The 25,118-nt window shown below is 36.3% G+C and overlaps 4 protein-coding genes across 9 annotated transcripts; 2 read left to right on the top strand and 2 right to left on the bottom strand.

Annotated features, from left to right (window-relative positions):
- Positions 1–356: 356 nt before the first annotated feature.
- LOC18435584 (putative protein-S-isoprenylcysteine O-methyltransferase) lies at positions 357–10,879 on the top strand. Of its 4 annotated transcripts, none has more exons than XR_016045370.1 (5): positions 357–718; positions 9,274–9,517; positions 9,776–9,887; positions 10,045–10,163; positions 10,432–10,879. XR_016045370.1 is itself a non-coding variant. In XM_088852979.1 (5 exons), exons 2-4 carry the CDS (start codon positions 9,306–9,308, stop codon positions 10,133–10,135), a joined length of 432 nt encoding a protein of 143 aa, XP_088709105.1. In that variant the 5' UTR covers positions 357–711; positions 9,274–9,305; the 3' UTR covers positions 10,136–10,163; positions 10,432–10,879. The 4 variants fall into 4 exon arrangements, 2 of the variants coding, with proteins under 2 accessions (XP_088709105.1, XP_006845690.2); XR_016045371.1 differs by having other exon boundaries at positions 9,745–9,887; XM_088852979.1 differs by having other exon boundaries at positions 357–711; positions 9,759–9,887.
- Positions 10,880–13,867: 2,988 nt separating this feature from the next.
- LOC18435583 (nifU-like protein 3, chloroplastic) lies at positions 13,868–17,333 on the top strand. Of its 2 annotated transcripts, none has more exons than XM_006845626.4 (4): positions 13,868–14,470; positions 14,580–14,697; positions 15,314–15,603; positions 16,882–17,333. In XM_006845626.4, the coding sequence occupies exons 1-4, from the start codon at positions 14,372–14,374 to the stop codon at positions 17,074–17,076; spliced, it is 702 nt and encodes a 233-aa protein (XP_006845689.1). In that variant the 5' UTR covers positions 13,868–14,371; the 3' UTR covers positions 17,077–17,333. The 2 variants fall into 2 exon arrangements, with proteins under 2 accessions (XP_006845689.1, XP_011623850.1); XM_011625548.3 differs by having other exon boundaries at positions 14,151–14,470; positions 14,583–14,697.
- LOC18435582 (Tetratricopeptide repeat (TPR)-like superfamily protein) lies at positions 16,481–19,097 on the bottom strand. The gene has a single exon (XM_006845625.4). It carries the CDS (start codon positions 19,095–19,097, stop codon positions 17,592–17,594), a length of 1,506 nt encoding a protein of 501 aa, XP_006845688.2. The 3' UTR covers positions 16,481–17,591.
- A 2,165-nt stretch (positions 19,098–21,262) lies between these two features.
- On the bottom strand, positions 21,263–23,349 carry LOC18435581 (uncharacterized). Of its 2 annotated transcripts, none has more exons than XM_006845624.4 (3): positions 23,174–23,349; positions 22,903–23,082; positions 21,263–21,744 (listed from the first exon to the last, which is right to left on the bottom strand). In XM_006845624.4, the coding sequence occupies exons 1-3, from the start codon at positions 23,308–23,310 to the stop codon at positions 21,507–21,509; spliced, it is 555 nt and encodes a 184-aa protein (XP_006845687.1). In that variant the 5' UTR covers positions 23,311–23,349; the 3' UTR covers positions 21,263–21,506. The 2 variants fall into 2 exon arrangements, with proteins under 2 accessions (XP_006845687.1, XP_011623849.1); XM_011625547.3 differs by having other exon boundaries at positions 22,903–23,029.
- Between the last annotated feature and the right edge of the window lie 1,769 nt (positions 23,350–25,118).

Genomic DNA, 25,118 nt, shown 5'->3' with positions numbered 1-25,118 from the left:
TATATTGTAACAAATTATTTAATCAATCTAATTCACTTTAAAAATAAGTGTACAAAGATCCACTACCCGTTTTTAAGTTTTAAATTTTATTGTTGATGTTAGAAATTGATTTTAAAGGCATCATAAACATTTATGTTGCTGAAAGTTCTTTGTGGGACGAAGATTTAAGGGCAAAACCTAGGCTTTATAGAAAGTCGATCTTCTTATTATTATTACTATTATTTTTTTGTATGTGGAAATTTGAACAGCGTAAAATAAACAAATGGCGCTACAATGCTACCTGTAGCATAAAAACTCACGCTTCCGCATATCCCGTCTCTAGGAAAGTTTTTTTCCCTTTGTAACTCTCTCTCTCCGTCGCAGAGGTGCGGAAAGCATACGCAGTGTTGTGCCTTTCCCTTTTCCACTGAGGTTCGGCAAAAACCCTAATTCTCAATACAGCTATATAAAGAATTGGAAGAAAGGAACCTCGGTCTACAAATGTTCTTTCTCTATGATCTTGAGGGTGTGTTCTCTGCTAACGTTAGAGAAAACCATAGAATCTCATTTATTGCTAAAACTGGATCTTGGGTTCTTTCCATTGGAGCAATGGGGGAGTTTTTAGGTTATGTTGGAACCAAGCAATTGATTCAGATGCTTGTAGCTGTCTGCTTCTTCCACAGTTCTGAATTCTTGTTGGCCATCTTCATTCATGGATTTCATAATGTATCAGTAAGCTGTAATTCTCTCTCTCTCTCTCTCAAATTTGAGATGGTTCTTTCTCGTTTGATATCTTAGCGAAAACCCAACTTTCTCTTGTTGTGTGATTCTGGGATTTTATCTGATTATTATCTGATTTATCTGGTTGATGTCCAATGTCATATTTGTTTATGCCATGGAATACCCTGCTATCTTATTGATTGAATTAAAAATAGTTTTTTTTTTTTTCTCTCTCTTTCGTTGTGCTATCATCGTTGTTTAAAGTAAAAATGGGGATATTTCTTTTTTGGTGTTTGAATTTGGATTTCGTATTACAATTTGGAGAATGATAGATGTATTAATGTGTAGAGTTATTTTTGTTACAATGTTAACTTGGATACTGGTTTGGGTTATGAATTGCTTGATGCAGATACTGGTTTGGATTTTAAAATGTCCCCAACTGTAAATGAATTTTCTTTAAGGCCATTTTTCTATATTTTTTAAGCTTATTTGGACTTTTTATGCTTTTGGTTTTATTTTACTTTTACTACATCTCATTTATTTTTTAAAATTTTTCTTATTTCTTAATTTATCAAGGGCTTTTGGCCTTGTACAGGACTCAATCGAGTTGGACCCAAGTTTGACTCAACTGAGTCCAACTCGGTCAAGTAACTAGCCTCAGTCAAGGGCTAAGTCCCTTGGCTGAGGAGAGGTTCTAAACACTGGTTTTGTTATTGGTTATGAATAGAACAAATTTAAAAAGTTAAAGGGAAATGGAAGGCTTGCAAAAGAAAAGGAGATGAAGGACAAATGGAAGAAATGCATCACTTCGAATTCTGATTACTAAAAATAATCCATATATGGTTTAGAGAAGTGTTTCTTGATCAGTTCAAAATCTTACTAAAAGTGCTAGAAAATCACGATAGATGGATTTGGCTGCAAGGTTGCTAGAGGAGCTCAGCCAGACTCTTTGGGTTTGGGTGTTAATTGAAACTCTTGTGGGCCTACTTTTCGATTTTGCAGTGGTCCCTTTTTCTTTTCCTTTTTTTTTTTGGGTAGTGGTCCCATTTTTGGAGTGAGGTTGTATGGTTCGTAGGGTGATTGATAATAAACTATATAAACGGGGATGAATGCATAAGAATGAGCACTTCCTCCTGGGTACTAATAGAACAGAGTTGTTAAAAATAACAATTGTAAGAAACCGGAGCTCCAAAGTGTGAATTTAGACATTAGTTCAACATTGGGGAGCAAATGAACAGTCATGCACCTTCTTCGAGTACTCAAAACTCACTTTTTTGGTTGCAGCTCTCTCAGTGACATGGTCTTATATTTTTGGGGCTTGCATAAGGATTGGGTTTACTATGAGTGAAGAAGGCTTATGCCGGTTCAGTTGGAATAGTCGACTCTTAGGTGATGGTGGCTACAATTTACATCAAATTTGGATATTGTAGCATCGTTCTTGGCTACCTGATATTCGAAGGGGAGTTTCTTAATCTGAGAAGTTGTCAGTTGGGTCACCTGAACCATTTATGTTACAAAGAATATTGTAGAGATTGTTTGCTTATTGGGGATCTTCCACTAAGTACATAGAATGCATTCTCTTGATGGGTTTGTAAGATACCTGATATAAAGAGCCTACTGTTCAATAATTTAATTCTGCTATAAAAGTAGACTATGGACATCTCTGCAATTCAATCTAGTTTCAGTCTTTTGCCTCGTCGATGTACTCAACAATGGTGTTTTCAATAGGTTGTGCCAGCTTACAGGAATATTCGAGAATGCCTAAATTGTAGAAGTACTTCTTGGTCTCCAAATTACTCGTTCACCTTTATAAAGTGTTCACTTACCTATTTGAAATTAGATGGATGTGCCACCTTAGATTATCAATGTCGCTTAAATTGTGCATTTTCCTGTTGTTCATTATCTACCACTGGTGGCATATTTAGTCAGATTTTGGTCTCTTTATTCTTTTAGAGCTCTTTAATTCAAGGGGAAACAATCATGAGATTAGATTCATGACATCGTTTTTTTTATTTTGCTGTCTTGTGCTTTTAGGCCTTATGTTTTTCCATTCCAGCCCTTTCCTATGCGTAATTCGTAGCTATTACATGCCTTTTGGGAATTGGGATGTCTCTTTCTGTCTGGTCTGTCCTTGTAAGAGGTAGCTTCGACCTCCATACTTGATGTGTTTCTTTCTACCCTTTCCACTTAGGGAAACCTTTGCACATAGCACCACTACATATAAAACAAATATTACTACCATTTCCAGCCGTCCGATATGAATGGACGGCTGGAATAAGCATAGTAGTAATGTCACAAGTTACCCTCTAAAACATTTTTTTTTTTTAACATTAACAGACGATTTTATTAACTATAAACCAGTGAAGTTATAAGGGGAACAAAATACATAAAGGTACATCACACAAAATTGGTAATCACCAATGAGGATTGAAAGTCACGTCCCTTGGCCAAAGAATGAACTTCAATATTTGCTTCACGATAATAATGGAGTATTTCAACGTCAAGTGACTGAAGAATGTCACAAATTTCATGAAAAATGGAGAAGTCTCCAAGGAACTCGCGCTTTTCTTTTACACCATGCTATAATATTCGCTGAGTCCCCTTCAATAACCTTTCCTCCATCAAATTTTAAAAGCAATTCAATTCCCTCCCATAGACCTCTAGGTGCTGCCTCATTGACTGTTGTATTACCACAAGGACCAGAGTAAGACAATAGGATCTTCCCAAGATGATCTCTGATAAGCCCTCCAAAACCCTTTGTTCCTGGATTCTAAAGGAACTGCCATCAAAGTGGATTTATAGGTGTTTGAAGGAGGCGGGATCCATACTACACGCCGGATTGCTTAATAGCTATGAAGATTAGCTACTTCAAAAGGATGCATTATTATAAAGCTTTCGGGAATACCTGCACAATCCTTATTAGTAGAAACCAATCTGTAGCCAATGCTAAGATATTTGTTTTAAGGATAGATTCTTCTAACACAAGTCCCTGGAAGACTCTTGTATTTCGCTCTTTCCAAATTCCCTTAAACACAGCTCACCCAAACTGACCTCCATAGAGCAGTACCTATCTTAGAGATCCCTGGTGTTATCCACTGTTCAAGAAGAGATCTAGTATTTCTTGGTATGGGTACTTGAAGGTTGAACAACTGATGGGTCCGGCTCCACAGGTTCAAAGCAAAGGAGCACTCCAAGAAAAGATGAGGAACACTTTCGTTGTCAGCTTTGCATAAAATACAGCCATTGACAATATTGAAGCTCTTTCTCCTTAGATTGTCAACTGTTGCCAGACGTTCTTGACAAAGGATCCATAAGAACATCTGAAATTTTGTGGGGACATTGATCTTTCTAGTCATTCGCAGCCAGGGATCTGATGCACTGTGATGATTTTGAAACAACAAATAGTAGGTTGATTTCATTGTGAAATCTCAGACTTCGTGCATTCCCAAACAATCGAGTCTACTTCATTGGGTGGAATGTATACATCCTTCTGCCTATTCAAGAAGTTTTGATAGGCCTCAATGAAAGCCTCAGAGACCCCCCTGTACTTGCAAGGTAAAAACCAAACAATGTTAGTAAAAACACTCCCACTTGCCACTTTTACAATAGCCAAGGGGTTCAAAACTTTGGTAAAGACCTCTGGATATTGGAGTCTCAAAGGCTCATCCCCCAACCATTTATCAAAACCAGAAGAGGGTTTGATCTCCATCACCAACCGCCTTCCTGATGTGGTTCAAATAAGTGTCTCTACAGTGATCAATGCATCTCCATAAGAAGGAAAAATTAGATTTATTTCTTGGACTCTTAATAATTCCTGTGAGGGTATCTTCTCCATATTTATCTCTTAAAACTTCCCACCCAATAGGCTTTTTGCTGAGAATGTATCCTCCACCACCACTTTGTCAATAAATTGGAATTCATGAAATTCAATCTTCTGATACGCAAACCTCCTTCCCTAACCGGATTGCAAATTGTTCCCCATTTCACTAGATGAAGTTTCTTATCTTTGTTCACATCCCCCATAGAAAGTTTGACAATTTGCATAGGCATACAAAATAGGAGCATAAAGTATACTGGAAGATTGGATAAGGTGGGCTTGATTAAAGTGTATCTTCCTCCCAAAGAAAGGGTCTTAGCCTTCCATAGGTCCAACTAGTTCTGACATCTTTCAATAATTGGGTTCCAAATTGCTTTAGAAGGTTTAGTATCCACTAAAGGAATGCCCAAATACCTTCAAGGAAACTTTTCTGTACCACAACCAAGAGCTTCGCCAACTACCCACCAGACTGTCTTGACATCCTATCCCAATAAGCTTAGACTTGCTTAGATTGAGTTTCAATTCTGTTGCCATTTCTACACATTTAAGAAAAATCCAAAGATTAGTAACTTCTCTATCACACGGATCGCAAAATATAATGATATCATCTGCATATTGCAAATGGGATACCATAAGACCTCTATTTCCAATTTTTACATCAGAAATATATCCCTTGGAAGTAACTCCCTTGAACATGACATTAAAACATTCAACCATCAAAGTATATAGGAATGGTGAGAGAGGGTCCCCTTGTGGCCTCGAGAAGCTTTAAAGAAACCAGTAGCCTTTCCATTTATCAACAACGAAAAATGAGCAGAACTCAAGCAACCTTCTGTCCACAACCTCCAACGAGACCTAAAGCCCATACCACCCATTATGCTCTAAAACACCTCCCAATCCACCTTATCATATGCTCTTTCAAAGTCCAACTTACAAATCAACCCTGGCTTTCTATCCTTGATCCTTGAGTGAATACATTCTTGATCCTCCAAAATACTATCCATAATCTGTCTCTCTTTCAAAAAGGCTGATTGTGGCCCTTGAACAACCAAGTGTAAGACCTGGCGAAGCCTATTAGCCAAAACCTTGGCTATAATTTTATGCAAACTGCCCAGCAAGCCAATTGGCCATATATCTTTCACCTCTTGAATAACTGACTTTTTAGGAATTAGCGCAATGAAAGTAGAGTTCATGGCTATATTAGTCCTTCCTCCCCAATAGAACTCCTCCATCAAACTAAACAGATCCTCTTTAAGAGGTCCCAAAAGGTTTGGAAAAAGGCTAATGGGAGCCCATCTGAACCCGGGGCTTTATCTCTACGTAACCCAAAAACTGCCTCCTTGATCTCCCTCCAATTCACAATTTCTTTCCTACCAAACAGCCTTTTCTAAAGGGAGTCTAACAAAAGGTACATTAGCAAGGGACCAATTCAAGGCCTTTTCAAAGGTAAAGGACTGCTTGAAGTGACGAGTAAGCACTACTTCCACTTCTAAAGAGTTTTCACAATCAACCCACTTTGAATAGAATTACCTCTTCTCCTTGCATTTGCAATAGCCGGAAAGAACTTAGTGTTCTTGTCTACCTCCTTAAGCCATCAGACCCTTGATCTCAGTCTCCAATGGATCTCTTCTAGTCTAAGGAGATCTCGGAGTGAGGCAATGCAAGTGGTTACCCCAAGAGCCTCTTTTCAACAAAGAATTTCCTCTTTCAAAAGTTTAAGTTTCCTTCAAGGCTAAGCCTTTCCGCCCATCAACCTGTGTATTTTTCATAAATTCTCAACTATTCAATTAAAGATCTGTCAGTCAACCAGGAAATTTCAAATCTGAAGGGCATATGTATAGTAAAACCATATGTGTTGAGTAACAGAGGGACATGGTCCGAAGTGACTTTTGGTAATTCTTTGACATTTAAATTGGGGAAACGATTTACAAAATTTTGGGTAACCTAAAACCTATCCAATCTGGTTAAAATAGGCTCATCAAAATTGTGATTAGACGAAGTGAATTTTGCCTGAATAGATGGAATATCCACCAGTTCATACCTTGGGATGAAACCATCAAATACTTACATGCAAAAAGACATTCGTGGAATAGAAGAGGATTCAGAAGGGCATCAAATAATGTTAAAATCACCAGCAATATACCAGGGCACATTGAATTTGGGATAGACACTAAATAACACATCAAAAAATAAAGTTATTTCATATGGTCTATTAGGACCGTAAACAGCAGTCAAATACCATATAAAATCATCCAAAGGTCCTTTAAACAAAACAGATGTATGTCTAAAAGAGATGACAAAATCAATAGCCTGTAGAAAAGAGGGGTCCCATAAAATCCATATACCTCCAGAAAGTCCAACGGCATCAAAGCCTACAAAATCCAAGGACCTCCTCCCCCAAACTTCTAAAGCTGTTTTCGGGCCCCCCATTTTTGTCTCTTGATAACCAAAATGTCTAGCCTTTCTTGACGAGAGAAGGACCGAACATCTTTTTTTGTGCAGAGAACTGTTGAGGCCCCAAACGTTCCAACAGAAAATTTTCATTCCAAAACATAACCTATCCTGTGCTTGGTGATCCCAAAGGAACCAGCAGACACAGTGGGCACCGGCTCAGAGTGCGCACGAGAAGAGCCACGTACCTCATCCTTATCATAGTTAATACTGCATGCCAGGTTATCAAGCTTTTTCTGAACCCTTCTTTTCCGCTTTGATTTCTTCACCTTGCTACCTCCATTATGTTCAACCATATCTTTCTCATGGACCGACCTCAGAGTTTCAGTAATGATGTCCAAAGACTCAACATAAGTGACGCTCATAGCTTCCAACACATTCCCAACTGCCATGGGGTGGAGAACTAGTGGCAAATCATCCCCATCACAAAGATTATCATCATCTACCAAATCCTCTTCAAAAACATCCTCCTCCTCAGCCACTGGAAATCTCATTGCGAGTGGTGCAACAATGATGGGTTCGTGTAAGTGAGCACCAGCCATATTGTCTTGGTCCAGGGGGATAGCTGGGTCATTTTTTAAACAAAGTTTTTCACTATGAGTACTGATGAATGGCTGATTATCAACGACTTCCTCCTCTTCATTGAGGTCATATACCATCCGGGGCGGGATATTGGGCTGTGTCTTTTTTTGGACAGCCCTCATTGTGAGAATCATCCTTTCCGGCATTGATTGAGGTTGCTCATAGGCAATAGACGGCTCTGTGAATGGAGGTGGTGAAGAGGTGGAAGAGGGCCTGATTTCCCCTTGATCGCGAATGGAGGTCGTGGGGAGGTGAACTGCCACTGCCTTGCCCATCATGAGGGAGTTGCAATGTGATGGTTCGCCCACACATGTGTAAGAGTCAGCAACTTTAATTTTCAAGGGGCTGAAAAGAATTATGGAGATGCAGTGGTACAGATCTTGAGGTGGGATAATTTGAATTTGAAGCTTTAGATTTATTGCCATCATAACGTACCACCCATTTCTGAATGATTCGTTTTCCTTTAATATCTCCCTTTTGAAAGGATGGACGGTCAAGATTGAATTGCCCTCGAGATCTGTGGCGAGAGATGTGCATCTCCTTTATCCTGGTACCATAGTTGGAACTTGCAGCATCTCCATCCTTCTAGCTTTGACCAGAGATTGTTTGAGACACTAGTGCAGAGTCCTGACATCGAACTTCCACCTTCTTCTTGGGAAGCTCACACATCCTCCCATCAACAGAAATTTCATGAAAAGTTAGCCTCTGAACACTTGATCTTGATCAAACAGCACAGAGTATTTTATTTATTAATTTGACATGAAATTTGGGATGTGCTCACTTCTCATAGGGGTGCACCGAATAAAAATAAGAAAAAAATGCTTTAAATAAAAAAATTGACCAAAATGCCCCTTCAACAATCAAGAGTATTGTGGTCCATTTTATTTTATCAGAAATATTTGTTAGGTGTGGTCCTGTAAGGAGTGGGCACACCCCAAATTTTACATCAAGATAATCTGTATAAAATATTTAAAATAAAACAGTGTTAAGCATGACATTGTGATTGAAGCTATCCTAGGTGACCATTTAGATTAGATAACTGAAAATAGTAATCGCATGTGTTTTATTTGAGGGTGGTGCCACATGTAGAGGTTTTCCTTTTACTTATGGGGCCTTGATGAATATAAGGTATCAAACTCTTTCAAGATGTCCTCATCAATCAAAAATGATGTTGGGTTAGAAGGTGGAGTAGATCAGCAAAGCTGACATATTAGAAAAAAAAGAAATTTGTCGTTTGGTTTCTCCATTTTTTTTTTGAGAAAGTCGTTTGGTTTCTCCATTCCATATTGACACTGTTTTAAGGGCAATATTTTGTTAATATTTACTGCTGTCTATGTGTGTCCTTCATGAGAAAATATTCTGCATTGCATGATAAATAACTATATTAAGTATTTCAGGTCGGTATCAAATGTACTGGTGTAGAGAGGTACAAAACAACGTATTTACCTACCACGCTCTATTTCTATGGAGTGCTATGTTCATGCCCAAAATATAGGTCCATCAAATGGTTTCTTGAACTCTTCCTTTGCCGGAGTTGATATGATTGTTGATATGCATGATATTTATTCCTTTGTCAGAAATTTTTTATGGAAGTAATTAGAACATGATGCCAAAGTTCTAACTTCTGCTAATGGGTCATCAATCTACTGCTACTTGGAATTAATAACACCATTGTCCATCAATTTTTTTGTGCTTATGAAAATGTTTCTATTTATATTTTGCAGCTCTGCTTATTAGCAAGCAATATCTTATAGCAATGGCATGCGCATTACTGGAATATGTGGTGGAACTCATTCTAGTTCCAGGATTAAAGGAACAATGGTGGATTAGCAACATTGGCCTTGCAATGATTGTTGTAGGAGAGATCATACGTAAATGTGGGATTCTTACAGCTCGTCAGGCCTTCACCCACAATATCAGAGTTTACCATGAAGATCAGCATGAGTTGGTATCTCATGGGATCTACAGGTAATTTTGGCCTTTTTTTTAATGCTTCTCTTCATTTGTGGCCATGAGGTCACTTGTTATGATAAACTGTTGGAAATATGATCCACAATTCAACATTTTCTTGTCCTGTCCTCTTTACTAATAATTGGAGTTTGGATCTGTGGTTTATATCGCAATCTATGGTTCTCTTTTTATAAAATACAATTTCTTGATAATTAAGAAATGTTAAGTTATTTAATTTTATGTAGTTATTAAACTGCAGTGTCATCCGACACCCAGGATACTCCGGCTTTTTCATCTGGGCCATGGGTACGCAGATAATGCTATGCAATCCCATTTGTATGGTGGCTTATACAGTTGTTACTTGGAACTTCTTCGCAAAGCGAATCCCGTATCCTACTTATCGTCGATTACAATTTGAAAACTCTCTCTCTTGCTCGCAAGAGATCTGACCTACTATTCATGTCTTTTTTTTCTTTGTTTTTTGAGGGACAAGGTAAACTCTATTCATGTTTTATTTTGAATTTCCTGATCTTGGGAGCGCATAGATATGAAGAGTTCTTTTTAAGGGAATTCTTCGGCCATCATTATGAGGAATATGCACAAAGGGTTTGTTCCGGTTTGCCATTCATCAAGTGAGCTTATTAAAATCCTTCTCATAAAGCTTGTGAGTACGACTACCTCATCTTTGTTTTAAAGGGTATTTATCAAGTACACCTCAAGAGATGAACTATTTAATATTTTACCAATGTTTTGATGTCATTTTAAAAATTCTATCAAAATACATATTATAATGAGTTGCCATAGTTGAAAATGGGTAAAATGTTAAATAGTAAATAAGTTGGGTGTATTTTGATAAATTCCCCTTGTTTAATTTTTCTTGCAAAAGGCCACTTCTAACTCGTGATTTATTCTTCTCTTCTTTTTGTGTATAGGCGCCTACCATGGTCCAATGTGGCATGTTCAAGTCTTTATTGGGTCAGGTTATTTTTTCCCAATTTTGTTGAAGTTCATGCCTATTGCAACTAAGCATTTTAAGGTCATGGTGACTTGTTGGTGAGAGATTTATTGGCAACGAAGCTGGTAGCCTTTCAATGATGAGAAAGTGGGCAGGCAGGCCCAAGTGATGAGGAAATATGCTATTGGACCCTATGTCACACACTCTAAATGTTGCAATAACTGAGGATGAGAGGGAGAGAATGAGCCTGTGTGAGCTGGTTTAAATGAGAAACATACTTGGGCATTTGGTGCTTGTTTAAGGCAAATTTATCAAAGCACATAAAGAACAAGTTTGACACATCACCTATTCTTTTATGTAATTTCAAAAAGCCCATCTCAGGCTACATATTCATGACTTCGATTCATGAGCTACATATTAAGAGATGTTTTTGATGTGTTTTGATTGATGAGAGATGCTAAAAAGTTGAATACTTTGAATCTCATTGATAAATTTCCCAATAATCATACAACATAAGTTTAAATTGTGCTTTTAGGGGTGGTTTTGAGATAGTAAGCAAATCAATAAATAATAATATAATATTGATAAGTAAAAAATGGATACTAAAATAGGTTTCATTCTAAAACGTAGTGGCAAATATAGCTCATAAAAGAGTAGGTGAGAAAAAAATTATATATATTTCAAATTTGCTTCAAAATTGGAGTAAAATATTGGATTGAAAATTTTAGCTATGCATAGATATCAAGTAAAAAGTTACAATTTGCAGTTATCATGAGGATTTAATGAAGTTAATAAAATAATTTTATGCCATGGGCTTGGTAGCATATATGGTCATACTTATAATTTTTTGGATAAATTTTCATTTAAAACGAATGCATGGTAAGTTTCCTCACAAATAATGGCGCCAAATATTCAATTATTTTACTAGGAGCATACAACAGTAGCAATATTAAACACGACAATCACATTAACAAATAATAAGAACAATGGACGTAGTTATTGGATTTTGATTAAAAAAATATTAGTATGGTAAATAGATACTTAAAAATAAAAAACAGAGATCCATCCAAATTGTAGTGCACAAATGAATGACAGAGAACTGAAATAAGTCAAATTCATTAAACTTGTGTATACAAAGAGAAAGTAACATATGACTTGAGCAATATGTCAGCAAAGACAAGTACAATGAAAGACGAGTACAATGAGACCGTTTATTTTTTATATAAGAAGGTCACAATCATTGTTTACTAAAGTTAAAATGGCTGAGAATATGTTATTGTTTAGACACAGAGTCCAAAACAAAAATTTTTGAATGTTGTGACACATTTTTATCGATTGGATTTTACGTCCAATGGCTAAAAATAATTATGAACTCTTTGTACTAAAAATAAATGATCTCATAATATACAATATCAATATTTAAAAACCTCCCATAATGCTTAACAGCTTAAATCTTTAGCAATTACTAACTAACTCTCTCTTATCTACAATAGTGCTCTTGGTGTAGATAAAAATTAATTAGGAGTCTTTTCCTCTACCTCTACTATTTTTGAGGGGGTATAGTTTCTAAGAAAAGTATGCAAAGAGACCGTTTGTTTTTAGTACAAAGAGATCACAATGATTCTTGTCTGTCAGATTTCAAATCACATGATTGTGTGTGTATGTCATTGATTAGAGTCTAAGTTTAGAATGGAATTTCTCGAACTTTGTGGTATATTTCAAGCCATCCAATTTGACACCTGATAGCTAGAAGTAATTGTGACATCCGTATAACAAAGGTAAATGATCTCACTGTATACATTCCCTAATTTTTTATGGAATAATTCTTTTGATTATTCTGGTAAACTTTTTCTGCATTATAGTATTTTGGGGGGAATATGTATATATGTGAATATGTAAGTAAAGTTTAGATGATATTTTTAGTTAAATACTATGGAAAAGCTTTTTATGTTCTCCCTACAATATAGAAGTTCTATCCTCCTCTTGTCCAACCATCCATTTTTTAATGGAGGGCTACGATTGCCCCAATCATAATACCACATCTCCATACTATTTTATTTTTAATTATTTTTTTATTAACTATTTTGACACCGAATTTTGGATGTTCATTCCTCTATTAAACTCGCACTAACGAAAAATATAAAAAAAATATTTTCAATAAAATAAAATGACTAAAATACCCCTATAAATTTCAATGGGTATTTTGGTCTTTTTTTTATCGAAAAATTATTGTTAATATTTTTTTATAGGTGCACCCCAATGAGAAGATGGCATGTACCAAATTTCATATTCAAAAAAATTGTATTAAAGAAAACTAAAAATAAAAATTTTAAGACATCGGATCTAAGATCAAACAGTTAGTAGCTCTCTTGATAAAAAATAGACGGCTGGATGGTAGGGGGAGGATAGAACTTCTATGTTTTAGTTAAATTAAAACTCTTCATTTAAATGTATTTTTAATAAGCTCATATCAAAACCAAAATTCAAATTTTCATTTTGAAAGTTTCAATGAAGTTTGAAAGATGAAGGAAATGACAATAGAAAGAATTTTTTCAAAAAAGCTTTTTTTTTTTTTTTTTTTTTTAAGAAGTTGTTGATTGTATACAAAAAATAATAATGATTTTTAATATTTTTTGAAAATCTTAGAATTTTTAACATTTTTGAAAAATTGGCCATTCTTTTTAAAAGATCATGTTTTAAGCTGAGACTTGCTGAGGAAGTGTTTCACTATGCACTCCCTCTATTCTCTTGTTTTTCGTGGATCTAAAGTTTCATAATTAGATAAATTTGAGAGCGATTTATATATGGACCCTAAATTATTTTTTTTAAAATATAAAATGCTCCTTTTATATGTAGAAATTACAAAAAAAAACAGTCAACAGGTTTTTTTTTTATTCTTTTTAAGATTACCCCTTGGCCCAAGAAAATACTCGGGACTGATTTTTTTTTTTTAGTAGTGCAATGCCCTCAGTTTGAGAGCGAGAGCATTGCCCAACTAACAGAAAAATTAAAAAATAAACTTCAAACCGAAGATTCCATCCTTAGACCGAGGGGTGATTTTGAAAAAAAAAAAAAGAAGTTGGGTTGATTGGTTTCTTTATAATTTTTGCCTATAAAAGAAGCATTTAGTATTTTAAAAAAAAAATTCAGGATCCGTTAAATTTGAAAACTCAATCATGTGCAAGAAAATTAGTTTGAACATAGAAGTCAATTTTTTTTAGCTCTGTCTTTAGTTGGGTCATCATTGTTCATTTAAATTTTAGACATTATCTTTTGAGTGGCAAAATTATGGCCGTAAAGCAGAAATGCACCTAAAGTAACTTAGTATTAAATCTGTATCCAAAATGAATTTTTGAAAAGAAAAAAATCATTTGAGTCATCAACATTTATACCAGAAAGGGAACGCCAAGCTCGAAAACCCACTAGAAAATAATTGTTTTGACCCTAGAAGATTTTATATACTACAGCTGATCGACCATTAGGATGATCTATAGATACGAGATAAACGTCAAATCTTAAAAATAACGTTTTTTATTACGTATTATTTGGTCTGTAAATTTTCAAATTTTTTAATATTAATAGGTTTTACGGATTTTGATCACGCTCCCGATTAGAGATGCGGTTTTTCCCTCAACCCATGACCAATGGATTGGATTTTTTATCCGACGTGGCGCCATCCTGCTTCATTTCAAACGATGCTTTTTCATCCAGAAAGCCTGAGAACTCTCTCTCTCTCTGACCAAACAAACATACATATCTCCCTTCAAATATCTCTCTCGGACATGCAAGGAAGCTGTTAATTTCAAGAACCAATAACACAATCACCATTGGTTTATGCCACTGCAATTTCTGATACTTTATGGTTTATGCATATGGGTACCTTCTCAGATAGAGTTTTAGTATAAGAAAGTGGGAAAATGGTGCTAACCCAAATGAGAGGAGCATCTGTAGTTGCAGGGATCACCTCATTTCGTTCTTCCTCTGACCCAATCTCAAATGCAAATCTGCCTCTTAAGGTTCTCTCTCTCTCTCTCTCTCTCTCACACACACACACACACACAGTAGCTTCATTCATGTCCAACAGTGCTTCTCTTATTTAGCATGATTCACTGTTTTCTTTTACAGAAGGTCTCAAAAAGTGCATTGCTTTCTTCTGGTAGAGCAGCTTTTCTCATAGGTCAATTTGATGTAAAACTCCGATTTTTCAGACCATGGAGTCGTTTGCTGAGAAGAAGGCGAGAGGGTAAGTCACAGGTGCTTGGAAGTGGAGTTGTATTAGTATCTGGTGATGCGTTCTCTATTTTTTGTTTGTTTATTTGCTTATGTGCTTGTATATGAATGCTTCTTGCCTTCACTGAGTTGTATTTAGTTTAGGTTTTGGATGATTGTTCTCTGTATTTGCTTGCTCTGTACCTTTTAGACAATTGAGAGAGAGAGAGAGATTCCAAAAACCTATTATGCACCTTGAACTAAATTGAATCTGTGTGTGTGCGTGAGAGAGAGATTCCAAAAAACCCATTATGCCCCTTGAACGAAATTGTGTGTGTAAGAGAGAGAGAGAGAGAGAGAGAGGGAGAGAGATCAATTACCAAAAACCTATTGTGCGCCTTCGACTAAATTGAATGTGTGTGTGTGTGTGTGTGAGAGAGAGAGAGAGAGAGAGAGAGAGAGAGAGAGAGATCAGTTACCAATAGCGCATTATGCGCCTTGAACCATATTGAGCCAGAGATCAGTTCAGTGGATTTGGTGTAGCCAATCAAATGCAAAATGGGTACAATCACAATTCATATAGGAACTGAATGATACAATATATTTGAATTAATTGATATTTTGTTTTTTTATTATTCTTTGAATTGCAGTTACACCAAGGTCTGTTCTTCCATTAACCGAAGAAAGTGTAGAGATGGTTCTCAAGGAGGTAAGGCCGAGCTTAATGGCAGATGGGGGTAACGTGGTTTTGCATGAGATAGATGGACTTGTTGTGGTTCTAAAGCTACAAGGAGCTTGTGGGTCTTGTCCAAGCTCAACAATGACTTTGAAGATGGGGATAGAAACTCGTTTAATGGACAAAATACCTGAAATTCTAGCAGTCGAGCAGATTCTTGATACTGAAACAGGCCTTGAGCTCAACGATGAAAATGTTGAGAAGGTGAGAAACCTCATAACCATTCTTTGTTGGTTGTTATTCTTTGAATTTTTGGCAGTAGGAGACTGTTATCTATATAAACCAACTTCACTGCTTTCCAAACTGTTTCACCGTGTTATAATTGATATGTACCTTAAAGAAGATTGTGCTACATAATGTACTGAGTTTTATTACATTTGAAATTTCTTTTATCCGGAGAAGTTCTGTCATTTCTCTATCATGCCATGTTTGATCTTCTCTTTTTGAATAAACTTGTCTGGATTCAATTGGTTCTGATTAGGAAGAACTCAAACTGGTTGGATTACTGTTTAGGCTACAAAGGTCTGCAACAGGAACTATGGTTTTCATGCTGCCCAACTTAGGGATGATCCATTACTGGATATGAGATAAGTTTGGTTATGCTATGAATTGCCTTTGAGCAATCTATGGGGAGTTTGTTATCTGGTGGCCCTATCTTTCATTTGGCAAAAACCCTTTTTTCCATGTCCAAGAACCAACCTAGGCTTTCAAGGAAAGTGTATTTTCATTGGAGAGGCTTTGTTCAATTCAATAAACAAGTTTGTCCATCTATTATGGGCCATTCTTTTGGGGATCTTTTTGCAACTTTATGCTAGCTATAAATATCCAAAGTTGTAGCTTTCACTAGTCTAAATGTTGTATTTTCTGAAATCACCTGCCTTTTTATGGTGCAAAGAAGTTCAAAAGAGAGTGAGATTGCTTAAATGCATAGAAGTTTGCAGCAACAACCCAGAGATGCTTTTATTGGGTCTGAAAATGGTCTTACACAGGTTACCGACTATAGTGCATTTCCTGCATATATACTTCATCTTTCACCTTCAATTATAGAAAAAGTTGCAGTGTTCTATAGAAGTAATCCCTGTTGATAGCTTAACTTGCATTGATATCCACAAATCGAATAATAATTTCAAAATCAGGTGGCATTTATTCTGCCAAAGGCCGGAATAATACATAAACAACCAAAACCATACACATTCATGTGCATGTGCATACACACATACTTGCACACATGAAGGTAAACATGTTTGTGCGTGTGTGTAATACACATACATACATACATGCACGCCTATATCTTTGTTTGATACTTGTAAAATTGTAAGGTTGGAAACAAATGACTGCATCACAGACTCCTATGCCATAGCCTAGTCATCATGGTCCATGGAGCTCTTAAATTTGCACCTAAGTTCCCTGCTTACCTATAAGAAGAAATGAAATGAATCCAGAATGGTCATCCAGATGACTGAAGAGAATAATCCTTTGCAGGTTCTTTCAGAGATACGACCATATCTTGCAGGCACAGGTGGTGGGGAGCTTGAGCTCGTTCAAATTAATGGATCCATTGTCCAGGTCAGGCTTACTGGACCTGCAGCAGGGGTGATGACAGTTCGGGTAGCCCTTTCACAAAAATTGAGAGAGAAAATACCAGCAATTGCAGCAGTCCAGTTATTAGATCAGTGATACCATTTCTTCTGTAGTTATATGATGTAAAAGAGATAAAGGACCATGGTCTGTGTACAGTCATTTCGAGTGACCCTCCGTAGAATATTTTCCCAGTTGAACAATGGAAAGTTACCCAAAATAATGACAAACAAGAAGAATAAACAACAAAGACCCTTGTTCTATCTTTTACTAATTCCGAGCAGGTCGAGCAGGGATCAAGCCCAAGATGTCAATGAAGTTTGTGAATTCAGAAATTTACAAGTCTATTTTCCTAATTATCATGCTTCTTGTGGTCTTGATTAAGACAGAAACATAAATATCTGGAGCATACAGATTTTCCCATTGTAGAATTTGAATATGATTTCATCCTAAGCATCTGATAAATGAGTTGCTCTTTAAGGCACATACACTACAAATTGTACCTGTCATATAAGGACATTAGAGACTGTAACACTTCATGCTAAGCCTGCTTTCTCCAGATTCACATCATATAATCTTCTTGACCAAATAAAGTTAAAATTTTGAACAAGATTCTAGGTCGAACTATCATTACTTCCAAGTATATATTCCTGAGATGTAGGCAAAGCACTCTCCAACCTCTTCATAGTATCAACAAGATCCCCCAATATTTCTTTTTCCCCTTCTTGAGATAGATGCCTCTGCAAAACCCCAAAAGCCTGCCCTTTCGGGAGCCGACCTCTGTCTAGAACTTGTCGACAACACTCATATGCCTCCTCTAACTTCCCCTTTCTACACAACTCCATCACCAACAAATCCAATGCATGGCCATGAGGACAACATCCCATCTCAACCAAATAGTTCCAAAGCTTCAAACCCATCTTATAGCAATCACTATAACAAAAACACTTCATTAACATAACCACTGTGCACATCTTGGGTACCCATCTATTCTCAACCATTCTCTTATAAAGCCCATAAATCCCCTTCATATCACCGAAATTTTTCATGCCCCAAAACATGGTATGGTAAGTTGTATTATCAAATCCAACTCCCTTCTCTTCCATCTCTCCCATCAGTTTTCTGCCTGTCTTAGTATCCCCAACTCTCACATAAGCATTTATCAAAGCATTGTAAGCCCCTGTATCAGGATTTAAACCCCTTGAAACCATATCATCAAACACTTTTTGTGCAAGTTTAGGGTTATGAGAAATACCCAATCCATGTATAAGAGTTGTGAAAGTCTCGACTGTGGGAGAACAGTTTTTCTCTTCCATTTCTTCTCTAAGTTTTATGGCTTCTCTAGAGCGCCCTTTCTTGCACAAAGCATCAATTCTTATATTGTAAGAAACATTATTTGGAGTGCAACCCCTTCTAATTATTTCATGGTAGAAGAGCTCCATGGCTGTGATATTTCCACTCTCTTTGAAACCAAGAAGCAATATATTTAGGGTCTGTGTATTGGGCGAAAACCTCGAAAACATCTTATTGAACACAGCTCTTGCTTCTTTCATTTCTCCTTGTGTACAAAAGGCTCTGAGCAAGACATTGAAGGCCTCAGTGTTAAACCCACCAAAAAATTTACCCATTTTCTCAAAAGCTTCGATGGTTTCTTCGAATGATGTATGCTTTGCGTATCGAGATAACAGTATGCTTAGCGATTTGGTGGTGAGTAGCGAGGGAAAATTATGATGGGTCCTTTCCAGTAGATCCCAAACTTTGTCGAAATCTCTCATTCTTGAGAGAATGTGAACAATTTTCTCAAAAGAGTCTGAGGAAATATGGAAATTGGGTTGTTTTGTTGCGAAATCGAAGAACTCAAAGGCTTTCAATCCATTGCAATGGCCCAAGAAAAGGCGGCCAAGCACCTGTTCGACAAAATTTGTCGAGAGAGAAGGAAGATAGAGTTGGAGAGACGGTTGGAGAGGTTGCAATGGAAAAGGGTGGTTATTGATTAAAGTGCAGATGCTTTCTATGTCTGCAGATGGTGATGGTGTTAAGGAGGGAGAAGAGAAGGTTTTGGAGAAGATGGGTCGTTGTTTGGTGATCATTTGGAGTGGGATTTGGGTTCTGCAATGCATGTTGCATCGCCTAAATTTCAAATGTCAACGGTTACCTTTCGCTAGATTGGCCACAGAGAGAGGAGAGAGCTTTAGGAAGAGAGAGAGAGAGTTCTTTCCCGCAGGTCTTGATAGTTGGACTTGAAAGTCTCTCTTTTCTTTTTCTTTTGTTGTAACTTTTATTTATTTATTTATTTTTATGAATTTTTTTTGGAAAAAGTCTCTCTTTTTGGTAGGTAATGGTGTTCCTTCTGGAAATTTTTGGAATAATCTCCTTTTTGATATTCCCCTCACATTTTTTTTTCACCCTTTAAGGGTTATTTTTTATTCCCAAATTGCTGCAATTCAGATATCCAATGTTTGAATTAAGGACCTTTTGTTATGAATGAAAGGCAGATTCGGACATTAGATTCGGACATTGGATGTCGCAAGTTTTATTTATAAATGAACTGAGTTAGACAACTAATATTCGAATCGGTCCACTTAAAAAATAAACAGGAGCGTGTTGTACGCTTAGTACCTTTAAATAGGTCTTCTGTTTGAGGGAGGGAGGGAGGGAGTGTATAATTTGCTCCAATGGAAGCATGGTAAGCTGCTTTGTTTTGGATGGTCCTGATATTTGGTTGTTCTTTAAAAATCGGGGTGAAGAGAATGGATGTCCAAACTCCAAACCCACCTTTTGTTTTTTCGAAAGTGGGGGTTTCGAACTTTGGATTTCCGAACCGGTCCGGTTACCAAAAATTAAACTTGAAAATTTGACGTTAGAACTCGTCTTTCACTTAAAAAATGAAATGTCCAAAGCCCGGACAACTAGAAATTGAAAAAAATTGGTATTTAATCATATAATAGAAAATAAAGATGACTATTTTTTAAACCAAAAAAGACTTTTTCCACAAATTTTCTATTGTTTTGAAAGAGAGATGGTATTTCCCTTGTGACTTGCTTCAGACAGTAGAGTGAGAAAAAACATGTGATGACACAACATATAATAGTGATTTTGGTTTTTTTTTTTTTTTTTTCTTTACTTGAGCAATTGAATGGGGAAGATAGGCCTTTTTATATCTTCCTTACCCATTTTTTAATTAGTTAGTCGCTTTTTAAAAGAGGGAATAGAAGCCACTACGTTACCCATTTTTTAATTAGTTAGTTGCTTTTTAAAGGAGGGAATAGAAGCCATTACGTGGAATTGAGATATGGGTTATGTTACGTTAACCCCTCTCCCAAGATCTTGGTTAAGCTTTAACTGTCCATTGCTATTTTTTATAATCTCTTTTTAAAAATGTTTCAAGTGAAAGGGAAAAACTAATTTTATGAATTTCGCTCTGGTTAATTTGGGCTACCAACACAAAATCTCAAAATAATATATGCTACAAGAAAGAGCAAATAATACAATTGCTCCCTCAGGTAAAATCATGCCAAGGCGCATTTATTAGGATTTTAAATTCCAAAAATAAAAATCATGTCCATTCAGTATATACCTGAAAAAATACAACGCCTTAGAATTGAATAGAGATTCTCCAATGTAGAGTATCTACATACTTCTAAACTCAAAAGTCAAATATTCTCTTTTTTCCCTTGTGAGGAGACTCATCCACTGGTTCTAGAGCAACTCCCAAAATATCAAGAGCTAACTCCCAAAATATCAGGTCAAAGAAAATCCTCCTTAACAGCTTTTATATCTGAGAGAGTAAGTACACAATTTGGCTACCTTAAGAGAGTCATAGTTGCTCTTGCCATTTACTTGCACTTGGTTGAATTTCTTCACTTTGACATTCCGAGCACGGGCCGAAAATCATATTGTGAGACCATCACAAAGCTTTGTTTAATTAAACAGTTAGATTCCCCTTGTAAAAAGGGAAAATCAGCTAATATAATTAAATGTTGTAGGCAGCCAGATTGTACGCCATGGTTTTTAAGCCCTATTACGGATGAAATTATCTCTGCCTTCTAGGGAGAGAAGTACACTTCGCCCACGTTTTTAGAAATTTCAATTGAGATGCCGACTGTTTGGCGAAACAGGTGACTATGCCCTTGGTGCTTCCTCCTCTTCCCCTTTGTTCCTTTCTACTTTCTTCTCTTCTTTTTCTTTTTTTTTTTTTTCTTTTCTCTTAATGAAACAAACTTAATGTTTTTAAAAAAAGAAAGTAAGTACACAATTTGCTCCCGCAAGAGTACACTATAAGCACTCATCCAAATTTTTTCTTGGATTAAACTAGATACAATGCTAAAGCATCCACATGCATTGAGAGCCCTTCCCCATATTACTCGAGTGTTTAACAACTTTATCCTCAATCCCCACATTACTCGAGTGTTTAACAACTTAATCCTCAATCCCCACATTACTCAAGTGTTTAACAACTTAATTCTCAATCAAGAATATAGTATACAATATTTATGGTGCATTATATTACAAATAAGCTCATGATCACTTCAATAGTCATCATCATCGTATCTTGGTCCTGTAAATCTCCGAACAACGGCTGCAATGGCTCCAAGAACCAAAAATATCAGAAAGAAATCAAACCCACCTCCAACCCCAATGGCAACAGAAGGGCCTGGTACAAAGAAGGAGAAGGGGGACCATCCCCAGCCCCCATAGTATGAGCCTCCAAAACCATATCCACCTACTAGTGGAGGAGCAACAGGAGGATTGATGTAAATGTTTGTCCTGCAACAATGTAGTAGCTTAGGCCCAACATGGAAATCTCTATCTCTCTCTCACTCACTCACGTGTGTACACACACGCGTGCACATTCACAACACACACACAAACACACCTCTCTCCCTTTCTCACACAAACATCTCTCTTTCACACACGCACTCACACAATCAAATTGCAGATATATACTACATGGTGTGTAAATATTCACTACTAATTAAAACACTGACAAGTTTATCACATGTAGAAACTAGTAGTGCACAAAGGAGGTGTATGTGTTGGGATGGTTGAATGATTCACAGCCTAAGATTAAATAGATACTTTGCTATCTACAACTTAAGTCGAGATTGATTCTTATTTTCTTTTTGAATATTAATTTGATAACTCAAGACATCACATTACGGCACCCACTTCATTCTCAAACTTCAAAGGATATTTCTGCTTTCTTTTACAAGTTGATGTTGATAAATAAGCAAGGGATCAGGTCCAACCCCCAAATTATTACAGGAGTACTTGCCAAACAAATAAGTTGCTAAATAATTTAAAGGATTTTTCAAAAAAGAAAAAACAAAAGAAAAATGATATGTCATTTAAAGGATGGTTGCCCCATGAGATATTGGGAGAAGTTTTGGGTAATGGAAGGATATTTGAAGGGTTACATGGATGATAGATGTGAATATCCAAATTTGGAAATAGGATCACATGTCCCAAATATAGGTTCAAAAAGTTTCCCTGGACTCCTTGGAGGCTGCCTCAAGCTACTAGGGATGGCAATAATGGACCTAGGTCGACACGACTTGGCCTAGCATGGACATGAACCTGACCCCGACCTCGACCTCGACCTGGGTCGGTTCCAAGTCATTTGGACACCGACCTAACCCACCTGGTCCGATCAGGTTTAGGTCTAGAAATAAAAAGATAAGAAATTTCATCGTCATCATTCAGTTTTTTTCCAATTAATTATGTAATTATGTATAGCGGGTTAGATTGCCCCAGCCGGATCCAATACCTGGACCCAGAATCGACCTGACCCGATTGCCATTCCTACCTCAAACCATGCTGTCATAGTATATCGATGATTTACTGGGGTGTAAAAATTGAAAAACTAAAAACTCAGAAGCATGTAGAGATTCTTGCCTCAAATTGTTGAGAAAGAGAGAGTTTTACCTCGAATTGTTTATTCTAGGGCCCGAGGACCTCGGAGGTGGAGCAGATCGAAAGGCCTGACCGCCAACTCGACCGCCGGATTTCGCAGCCATAGCATCTTGGGCTGCCCCTAGTGTTAGCACACCTGCTGCAAATGTAACAACAGCCAATTTCACCAATCTTTCTCCTCTCTCTTCCACCCTAAAAGTATACAAATTCACAGCAAGTACTTAGATTGATTTAATATTATGGTATTTTAAAGGCCTAGTCATGTATAACATTTAGGACTGACCTTTTTTGGACTTCATCTTGGTCTAATGAAGCTCTTGATCTGAAGAAAGATGATGCATATGGAAGGCTCTTGTTTGTGGAAATGGGTTTTCTAAGAGAATTTGTGAGGAAGCTTTGTTGTGGAGAAAGCAAAGCCATAGCTCTACTCCTTGTGAAATGGGTGCAAGCTTTAAGAGCGAGAATGAATTGCAAAAGGGCTGCCAAGTATATTGTTCTTGAAATTGGCCTTTAATTTTGATTCAGGGCTTATCCTGAGATGGGGAAGTGGCCACGTGGCACGGATCTAGTGGGTTTTAAGAAAATTCAAGAAGCTGAGATTTTTTTCTCAAAATTAATTTTGTGCTCTTTATTGTGGCTCCTAGAGACCCAAAATAAAAATCTGCTCAAAGTAGATTTTCCAGAATTTGCCCTTTACCATTTTAAGGAATCAATTGGAATTTTCTCTACAATTTTTCTCTTTTTAATTGCTTGTGAAAATTTACTTATAAGTTTGGAATTTCAGTTTTAAAATTTGCTAATTTTTTATTGAGATCTGTATAATGATATTTCATTAATTTTTCATATTTGGGTAATCAATCCCAGAGGATATCTGGGCATTAATGCAACAACTCTAGATGGCCAAATAAATGCCCATTGATTTACAACCTTGCCCCAAGTTCCTTACATAATTGATCTTAATATTATTGAACCGGACACCGAATTGATTGAGAGATATTCTCTAATCATTGTTCATCGAGTAAATTAAAAAATAAAGACAATAAAAATGTAGTTGAGAAACAACTTTATTTAGTCCATCCAACCAATTAAAACCAATTTATCCATATGTGAAGTCCAATTAGACATTATTTTCAATCATAATTATCAACACCATCTTGGACTAGCGATCCAACTGGTCGGACTGCCTAGTAATATCTTAGCCAGTATTGTCTAGAGTAAAATCAGCTTAAGTAAAAAATCGATCATCATCAATATTTGACTAGTTTTAATCGGTCTAGCTGACCAATTTCAACTCAATCGACCGGTCGTCGATCATACCTATCAAACTACCTTGTCCGGTGTAGTCATGATGACAATCAAACATTGCGTGCATAAGGGGACATTCACACAAACAATGGTCGTATGGTATATAATCCTTTAATTGTTATTCTAATTCCTTAAGAACCGAATGCAAAAAATTTAGACCTTGCCTGTGCTTGGAGAGTGGGTCTTCGATCCGAGAGAGAGACCTAGGAAAGTGGGACAGAACGCACATGAGATAAAAAATACAAAATTGCTATATTTATTTCATACAAAAATAAAGAGGTGTGGTTTTTAAAAGGTTGCAACCTTAAACAATCCAATTAAGGCATATCTCCAAAATTTATCATAACATGTAATTTTGTTATAAATTTTTTTTTAAGATTATTTCAAAATCTATATTTATATCTAATTATAAAATTTTAAACTTCAAAAATAATTAAAATCAAGTTGATATATAAATATGGGAAATGACCTCGTGAGACCCTCCTACACTTAAGTGTGTAGGACTTTAAATGATCATCATTAAATTTGACACAGATCTTTAAAAAAGTCAAGTTCCACACAACTTTATTTAGAGATCTGTACCAAATTTAATGGTGATTTTTTGGGATCCGATACACATGGGTGTGAAAAGGTTTCATAAGATCATTACTCTATAAATATACGAAAATCTTTAAACTAGACAGTTTAGATACCGTGTGGAAAGATAAACTATTTTTTAGGCTTAAAATCTTTGTTTTTCATATTCCGACATCTCGATGTTGTGATGATAAATTAGAGTTTTCAACATTAAAAAAATATTTTTCAATCTATTTTTGAGCTGCAGTTCTACATTTTAAGGTTAGAACCTTGTATAAACTTTTTTCAAAATACAGATACAAACCCTTTGAACTTTTTTAGAGAGAGAAACACTATTTTATTAGAGA

This window comes from Amborella trichopoda, chromosome 12, assembly GCF_054954075.1.
Source record: "Amborella trichopoda isolate Santa Cruz 75 chromosome 12, AtrichopodaSantaCruz75HAP2 v2.0, whole genome shotgun sequence".
Lineage (NCBI taxonomy): Eukaryota > Viridiplantae > Streptophyta > Magnoliopsida > Amborellales > Amborellaceae > Amborella > Amborella trichopoda.
Note: the sequence above shows the minus strand (reverse complement) of the source record. Positions and strands in the feature narration are given on the sequence as shown.

Bases quoted from the DNA above. Each gene is read 5' to 3' on its own strand.
- LOC18435584 (XM_006845627.4), top strand. From the start codon at position 481: ATGTTCTTTCTCTATGATCTTGAGGGTGTGTTCTCTGCTAACGTTAGA. The intron at 9,518-9,758 runs GTAATTTTGGCC...ATTAAACTGCAG, and splicing joins GTATCTCATGGGATCTACAG to TGTCATCCGACACCCAGGAT. The intron at 9,888-10,044 runs GTATCCTACTTA...GGGAGCGCATAG, and splicing joins TTCTTCGCAAAGCGAATCCC to ATATGAAGAGTTCTTTTTAA.
- LOC18435583 (XM_006845626.4), top strand. From the start codon at position 14,372: ATGGTGCTAACCCAAATGAGAGGAGCATCTGTAGTTGCAGGGATCACC. The intron at 14,471-14,579 runs GTTCTCTCTCTC...TTTCTTTTACAG, and splicing joins ATGCAAATCTGCCTCTTAAG to AAGGTCTCAAAAAGTGCATT. The intron at 14,698-15,313 runs GTAAGTCACAGG...TTTGAATTGCAG, and splicing joins GCTGAGAAGAAGGCGAGAGG to TTACACCAAGGTCTGTTCTT.
- LOC18435582 (XM_006845625.4), bottom strand. From the start codon at position 19,097: ATGCATTGCAGAACCCAAATCCCACTCCAAATGATCACCAAACAACGA.
- LOC18435581 (XM_006845624.4), bottom strand. From the start codon at position 23,310: ATGGCTTTGCTTTCTCCACAACAAAGCTTCCTCACAAATTCTCTTAGA. The intron at 23,083-23,173 runs GTCAGTCCTAAA...GTATACTTTTAG, and splicing joins CAAGATGAAGTCCAAAAAAG to GGTGGAAGAGAGAGGAGAAA. The intron at 21,745-22,902 runs GTAAAACTCTCT...ACATTGTTGCAG, and splicing joins CCTAGAATAAACAATTCGAG to GACAAACATTTACATCAATC.